This window comes from Ochotona curzoniae, unplaced genomic scaffold (genome assembly GCF_017591425.1).
Source record: "Ochotona curzoniae isolate NIBS_2020 unplaced genomic scaffold, NIBS_Ocur_1.0 scaffold_2453, whole genome shotgun sequence".
NCBI classification, from domain to species: Eukaryota; Metazoa; Chordata; class Mammalia; order Lagomorpha; family Ochotonidae; genus Ochotona; species Ochotona curzoniae.
This window is the reverse complement of record NW_024467094.1, coordinates 676,993-684,769: the sequence shown is the minus strand read 5'-3', so window position 1 is coordinate 684,769 and position 7,777 is coordinate 676,993. Positions and strand designations below refer to the sequence as shown.

At 62.4% G+C, this 7,777-nt stretch overlaps 1 protein-coding gene across 2 annotated transcripts; it reads left to right on the top strand.

Moving 5' to 3' along the window:
* The first annotated feature begins 2,925 nt into the window (after positions 1–2,925).
* On the top strand, positions 2,926–7,451 carry RNF112 (ring finger protein 112). 2 transcript variants are annotated; one of them, XM_041001385.1, is made up of 14 exons: positions 2,926–3,000; positions 3,121–3,161; positions 3,831–4,116; positions 4,224–4,430; positions 4,543–4,677; positions 5,144–5,248; positions 5,526–5,576; positions 5,793–5,849; positions 5,933–6,007; positions 6,107–6,230; positions 6,355–6,524; positions 6,601–6,654; positions 6,797–6,871; positions 6,981–7,451. In XM_041001385.1, exons 1-14 carry the CDS (start codon positions 2,947–2,949, stop codon positions 7,449–7,451), a joined length of 1,905 nt encoding a protein of 634 aa, XP_040857319.1. In that variant the 5' UTR covers positions 2,926–2,946. The 2 variants fall into 2 exon arrangements, with proteins under 2 accessions (XP_040857319.1, XP_040857318.1); XM_041001384.1 differs by having other exon boundaries at positions 6,107–6,233.
* The last annotated feature ends 326 nt before the right edge of the window (positions 7,452–7,777 follow it).

Genomic DNA, 7,777 nt, shown 5'->3' with positions numbered 1-7,777 from the left:
CCAGGACCTTGGTCTGAGGAAGGGAGGAAAGAAGAGGAAGCAGAGGGGGCGAGCTGGTGCTGGGAATTGCTGGCTCCTGGATGCCGGCCAGGAGACTGAGCAGGTGGGCAGCATGGGGCCATTACCTGGGTTGGGAGGCAGACACGCCAAGAGAGCGCTGTGTCGGCAGGGGGCGCACGGGCTGTGGGAGGCACTGCAGGTAGCCTGCAGGTGGCCACTCAGTGAATTGCTGCCTGTTCAGTGGGTCTGCCTTCCTGACGTGGGCAGTTCTCCCACACCGGAACCTATGTGCGCCTCATTCAGGCTCGGCTTTGTTGGAGATGAACAAAGAGGTGAGGAAATGGGATGAGCCAGCAGTCATGGGGCCTGAAGCCCACTCCCTCTGCACGACTCCGACCTACACCCTTCCTCTCTTTCATCTAACCCTGAAGATGCCCCTGACCCCCAGCAGCACCCAGCAGGACCAGGCCTGCTTCTGTGTGGCCCTTCCTGTCCTGTGAGTCACTGGGGAGGATCAGGGGGCCATCCAGGGGACACCATTAGGGCAGTAGCCTCCCCTTAATGGAGTAACAGAGAACGGAGCTGCTTCCGGTCCTTTCCGGATGTGTCTTCCCAGGAGGGCAGTCCAGAACTTTGCAGGTTGCAAGCCCTTTGATCTTTGCCAGGCTGCCATCCATGTCAGATCAGACACACCAGGGCCACGCCAGGGCACTGAGCTCTTTGCCATAAGGATTTTTGAAAAAGATTTACGGTGTTTTGATGATGTCTGGACACTGCCCTACTATGATGATGATGATGATATTATTATTTTATTTTTGGGGTCATGGCTGACCCCCTACTATGCTTAGCACTTAGTGGGAGCTTGGCAAACACTGGTTGGGTCAGTGGCACTTGTAGGAATTTGAGGGCCTTACAGATCTTGCAAGGTGACAGATGTGGAAACACATACCTGTTACTTTTAGCTCGGAAGTGTTTTTTGAAGACTGCTTTCCCATCGGGCTCCAGTGTTTCCATGGATGTCCATCACAGGATGCCCATCATGTACTCGTGGGACCCTGTGGGGACTCTGACCACCTCACAGCTGCCTCCTGGTGTCCCAGACCCCAGATACCAGCACAGCCCCCGAAAGCAAAGGAGCGGGGCCCCAGGGAGCACAAGGTGTGGCCAGGGAGGGGCCTGGGCCTCTCCCTGCTGCACAGTGCCTGCCCAGGCCTCCACCTGCCACCTGGGGCCTCGGCCTCCCCACTGCTCTCCAGCCATACTCACTAACCTGCCCGCTCAGCAGCCAGAAGGCCCAGGCCTGGCCTCAGGGCTGTGCTTGAGTTTCTGTGCTCAGGGAGTGGGGAGGGAGGTCACCATTTTTTTTTTTTTAACAATTGATTCATTTTATTTGAAGGGTAGAATTACTTGGAGAGAGGAGACAGAGGGCGAGAGAGATCTTTCACCCACTGGTTCACTTCCCAGATGGTCACCACAACCAGGGCTGGCCAATCAAAGCCAGGGACTGGGGCTTCTTCTGGGTCCTCCATGTGGGTACAGGGGCCTGAGCACTTGAGGCAGCTGCTGCTGCTTTCCCCAAGTGCATCAGCAGGGAGCTGGACTGGAAGAGGAGCAGCTGGGACATGAACCAGCACTTATATGAGATGTTGGTGACACAGACAGTAGCTTAACATGCTCTGCCACAATGCCAGCCCCGATGGTGGCAGTCTTAACTATTAAGCCAAAGACCCACCCTGCCTCTGTGATTTTGCTGAGGCCCCCTAGTGCCTACTGTGAAGGAACGGGAGGAGGAAGAGGGGACCCCAGCTTCAGAGCTCTGCTGGCCAGCTGTGGGGTGATCTCCACCTGGGCTCCCACCCACTCACTCCAATGCCCGTAAGCATCCGAGCACCCCCACAAGTCACCCGCTGCCTGGCAGGTGGCTCTGCCCAGCTGACCAGGAGCCCCTCCGAGCTCAGAGATCCAAAATGGCCAGAGTCCCCGGCTGAGAATAGTACCCAGATCGTCCTAGCCACCAAGCCCATCGCAAATGGGCATCCTCTGAGTGTGAGTCACATCCACCAGGGAGTACAAGGCAATGAGTCTCCAGGGATGTGGGATGAGGAGAGAGCGGGCAGGGAAGGGTGTGGTGGGAGGAAGGTGCAGCCCCACACAGGCAGGAGAGGTGGTTTGGATTTCCATCCCAGGGCAGTAGCGAGCCATGGGAGGTGTTTGAGTGGCTGAGGGGAGGGAGAGCTGGGTCAGCCTTGTTCAGGGGTAGGAGCAGATGGGAGGGGCTCAATCAAGGGACAGATAGCAGATCGGAGGTGGTCCACATGCCTGAAGCACGTGAACCATTTCAGGTAGGAGAGGCACTGGGGGAAGTTGGGGGCAGCGGGATGCTGGTGGGTGAAGAAGGACCAGCTAATGGAAGGGGCAGGACCTCCAGGGCCACTTGTAGCCTGGGGACAGCAGGTGCACACAGCCCCTCTGTGCCCAGGTCTGCCCCTCCTGCACCCCCCTATGCCACAGCGCCACTGGAGGGCGCCCTCCGCCTCTGCAGTGCACCCCCACGGCTCTCCCCCCTTCCCCCCCACCCTGCCTGTCCTCATCTTTCCCTCGGTCTCCATGGCGACTCACCACCTCAGCTTGCCTGCATCCCAGCCTCTGCCAGGGATTCTGAGCTGATTCCGTCCCTCCCTCCCCCGGCACTCTGGTCCCCGCAGCCCTGTCCCCTCCCCTTGGGGTGAGTCCAGCAGCAGCCTGGGCCCTTCCCCAACCGACCGACCGGCACGTTTCTCTCTGGCGAGTCTCACGAGGAGCCAGCATCCCCCGCCACCCTCCGCCTGCCTGCCCGACTGCCTGCCTGACTTGCAGTCCCAGCTCATCCATCTGCTCTGGGAGAAGCAGCCCTTGCCTCTTCACTCTCGCTCGCTCCCACCGGACCCTCTCCCCGCCAAGCCTCCCATGCCGAAGCCCACCTTGTCCGTCACTTCCTTTTGTCACCGGCTTGGCAAACGGGCAAGTCTCAAGTCCTGGGAAGGGGGATGGGTGTGGGAAGGAAGGGAGGATGGGGACCCTGAAACCCAGCTAGAGATGGAAGTCTGCATTCTCTTCTAGATTTCTCTCTCTCATATCAAGGAGAGAAAGCGGAGCTTCATGGGAAACAGCAGCAACAGTTGGTGAGTGGCCGAGGTTGGTGCAGGGGTCCCTGGCTGGTGGGCTCGGGCACTGCAGAATCCGGGAGCTCAGCCCTGCAGCCCAGATAGTCAGCTGGACCAGAGAGATGGATGGACTGGATCCTTTGGGAGGGAGTGCCCGCCAGGACTGGGTCTGTCGGGCTGGTAAGACGGGCACAGGCGTGAGCAGGTGGAGGGGCACAGTGGAAGGACTCTTCCGAGAACTGGTGGCATCTGCCCAGCACCATCACAGGCTGCTCCTTTCTGTCCTCCCAGTGCCGCTGGGGTGGTCTGGCTCCAAAGCTGGAGAGGGGCACTCCATCCGGAGCACAGGTGCCCACTGCTGCCAGACACTGCGCCGCCCCCCAAGGGCCACTGCACCCCCACCTTGCCTCCATGGCCATGACTTCTCTTTCGGGACAGTGAGGAGGTTGAGGGCCCAGACAGCAGAGAGCTGGTCCAGGGCTCCTGTGGCTGGCAGGCAGCTGAGTCAGGGTGTGTCCTGGCGATGTGGTACCACCCGGGGCAGAGCTGGGCCGGCTGGGAATAGCTGCACCTCGGAGCCCCCTGCAGATCACTGAGCTGGCACCAGTGGGCCCACCCCCACCCCCCAAGCCATGTCAAATCTCTGCCACCCACGCATGGACTGTCTTGCTCACTCCTCACTCCCAGGTCCCACGCGGCCTTCCCCAAGCTGGAGCTGGGCCTGGGGCCTCGCACCGCGGCCCCCCGGGAGCTGCCTGCCTGCTCCATCTGCCTGGAGCGGCTGCGGGAGCCGGTCTCGCTGGACTGTGGCCACGATTTCTGCTTGCGGTGCTTCAGCACGCACCGTGTCCCGGGCTGCGAGCCGCCCTGCTGCCCGGAGTGCCGTAAGACCTGCCGGCAGAAGAAGGGCCTTCGTGGCCTGGGCGAGCGTATGAGGCTTCTGCCGCAGCGGCCACTGCCTGCCGCGCTGCAGGTGCGTGCGCCAGGCCTCACCCTGGGGTGGCAGTGGTGGGGCGGGGGTCAGGGTCCCTTTGGGATGCTCAGGGCGGGGTGCCCTCTTCCCTTCCTCCCCTCCCCCAGGAGACGTGTGCTGTGCGTGCAGAACCGCTGCTGCTGGTCCGGGTCAACGCCTCGGGCGGTCTGATCCTCAGGATGGGTGCCATCAACCGCTGCCTGAAGCACCCCCTGGCCAGGGACACCCCCGTGTGTCTCCTTGCCGTCCTCGGGGAGCAGCGCTCAGGGAAGTCCTCACTCCTCAACCGCTTGCTTCAGGGTCTGCCTGGCCTGGTGAGGGCAGCGCGGGCAGGAGGCTGGCCTGGGACAGGGAGGTAAGGGAGGGACCTGGCGGGGAGGGACCAGCTGGACTGGCTGACCGACACTGTCCCTCTGGTCCCTGCAGGAATCCGGGGAGGGTGGCTGGCCCAGAGGAGCTGAAGGCTGCCTGCAGGGCTTCGGCTCTGGGAGCAACAATGGCCTCACCAGGGGTATTTGGATGTGGAGTCGCCCCTTCTTGCTGGGAAAGGAGGGGAAGAAGGTGAAGGGCGAAAAAGCACTCCTCAAGTGAGAGCAGTGTTGGGGGCAGAGAGAGAAAATGAGAGCGAGAAAAGGAGTGGGGACACACCAAAGGAGACAGAGCAAGGTGGAGAGAGAACGAGAGAGAGAGAGAGAGAGAGAGAGAGAGAGACAGAGAGTATGACAGACAGCAATGGTGATGTGTGTGTGTGTGGGGGGACACACAGAGAGGACTAAGAACAAGATGGAGAGAGAAGAGAGAGAGAGAACGAGAAAGAGAAACAGAAAAGGCAGGGGGGACACACCAAAAGAGACAGAACAAAGCGGAGAGAGAGCAAGAGTTAGAGCAAGGGAGAGTAGCTGCGAGTTGAGAGGAAGTGAGACAGAGGGAGGGGAGAGTGGAGGTGGAGCAGCGGACCGGCCTTTGCAGGGAGACAGGCCCTGTGGGAGCGAGGCGGGCCTGACGCCCGTCCTTGTCCCCGCCACAGGTGGCTGTGTTCCTGGTGGATACGGGCGACACCATGAGCCCAGAGCTGAGCAGAGAGACCAGGATCAAGCTCTGCGCCCTCACAGCGATGCTGAGCTCTTACCAGGTGGGGAGATCGCTCGGCTCAGCTGCCTCCTAGGAGCTCCCGTGCCCTTGGTATCTGAGGTCCCTGCAGCTCTGAGGGTCTCCCCGCCGGCAAAGCAGGGAGTACAGGATGACCTGCAGGAGGCTGGCCGTGCTTGGGGCCAGCAGGAGGAGGAGGAGGAGAGCGGGGCGGGGGCGGGGGGGCACCTCTCCCAGCTTCTGGGTCTTCCCAGAACTACTTTGTGTCTCTGTAGTTCCCCCTCTCCCACCACACCTCACCTCTGTTCTCCTTGTCCCAGATCCTCAACACCTCCCAGGAGCTGAAGGACACTGACTTGGACCAGCTGGAGGTGAGCAGGCCCATGACCAGGGCTGAAGCAGGCATGGTCAGGGGCTCCCGGTCCGTGGCCAGGGGGTCCTAGGACGCAGGGTGGGCGGGGTCTGGGTGTGGAGGGTGAGCATGAGCTGCCTGCAGGGACAGAGGCAGGGAGAACCCTGAGGTGGCAGAGCCCAAGCTTGGTTCCCACCAACTGCCTTGGCCCTGCCTCCCCATGCTCCATCTGCAGATGTTCACCCAGGTGGCCGAGGTGATGGGCAAGCATTATGGGATGGTGCCAGTCCAGGTGAGGCCCCCACTGCTGCACATGCCAGCTCCTACCCTGTAACCATCCCCAGCCGTGGGCAGCGGAACCCTAATGTCTTCCAGCACCTGGACCTCCTCGTGCGAGGCTCCTCCCATCCCTGCAAGGCTGGGCAGGTGCATGCTGATGATGTCCTTCAGGTGTGCCATGGCAGAAGGCGGGGAGGCAGAAGGTGGGGTGTAGGGATAGGTCCTGGGTATCCAGCTCAGACCTCCCTGCCCACTCCGTCCGTCTGTTAGAAATTGGTGGGCAGATACCCCAAGGTCCAGGAGCTGCTTCAAGGGCGGCGAGCCCGCTGCTACCTCCTGCCAGCTCCGGGGCGGCGCTGGGTGGATAGAGGCCAAGGCCGTGGCAGCCCAGGAGGTGGTGAGTATTGCCCACAGCAGAGACCACAGCCCTCTCAACCCTGGCCTGGCACCCTCCAGCCCACCCCATCCGCACCCCAGAGCTGTGCCAGCACAGGGTAGGGGGTGCACCTATCCCGTAGGAGCCGAGGACGCCTGTGGCCACCTGCTTACAGCCTACGTGCTGGACGTGCTTGGTGCAGTCCCCCAGCATGCCAAGAGCCGCTGCCCGGGGTACTGGAGCGAGGGGCGCGCCGTGGCCCGGGGGGACCGACGCCTGCTCACGGGGCAGCAGCTGGCGCAGGAGATCAAGGTGTGAAAGCTCCCTGCGGCCCCAGGCGCCTGGCCGGCCCCAGCTCTCCCTGACCCCGCGATGGTGTCTTCTGCAGAACCTCTCGGGCTGGATGGGGAGGACGGGGCCTGGGTTCAGCTCCCCGGACGAGGTACGGAGCAACGTGGGGCGGGCGACAGCAGGGAGGCAGTGGGAGGGGAGTGATTCGGGGGTCTGTGGCGGAAGGCCTTGCCCTGGGAGCGGTGGTGAAGAGGCAGGAAGGAAGGAGGCAGCCTGGCCTTTCCCGTGGACAGATGGCCGCCCAGCTGCATGACCTGAGGAGGGTGGAGGTTGCCAAGAAGGAGTTTGAGGAGTATGTGAGGCAGCAGGTGAGCCCCCCAGGGCCTGTGCACTCACTGGGGGTGGGGGAGGGTCCCCCGGGTTGCCCCTGCTGAGGGCAACTTCCTGTCTCCTTCCTTCTAACTCCTGCAATCATAGGACATGGCCACCAAGCGCATCTTCTCAGCGCTCCGTGTCCTGCCAGACACCATGCGGAACTTGCTGTCTGCCCAGAAGGATGTGGTCCTGGCCCGGCACGGGGCAGCCCTGCTGTGCAAGGGCAGGGAGCAGACCCTAGCCACCCTGGAGGCCGAGCTGCAAACCACAGCCAAGGCCTTCATGGACTCCTATACCATGCGCTTCTGTGGCCACCTGGCCGCCGTGGGGGGCGCCGTCGGGGCTGGGCTCATGGGCTTGGCTGGGGGTGTGGTGGGTGCAGGCATGGCGGCCGCTGCGCTGGCTGCCGAGGCTGGGATGGTGGCAGCTGGGGCCGCAGTGGGGGCCACTGGGGCAGCTGTGGTCGGGGGTGGCGTGGGTGCTGGGCTGGCTGCCACCGTGGGCTGCATGGAGAAGGAAGAGGACGACCGAGTGCAGGAGGGAGACCGTGAGCCCCTTCTCCAGGAAGAGTAACGGCTGCAGGGGACAGGAAAGGGCAAGAGGCACGTGTGGTGGGGGGAGGAGGTGGGGTGGGGAGGTGACATCTCCACCGGTGGCTGGCAGGGACCTGGGAGGAGCCAGATCGGGTGAGGGTGGACTCTGTTGTCGGGGGAGGAGTAGAGCCCTACCTGTCTGTGGTTGCAGATGGTTGCTGATCTGCCATCATCCCAGATGAACTTGACCGCTGGATCTCTCACGGCAAGTGCAAATCTCTTCCCAGGGTTTTCCTGGTGACCCTGGACTGAAAGAAGGTTCAGCGGACTCTATGCAGGAAATCCACACCCCTCCCCAGCTCCCCC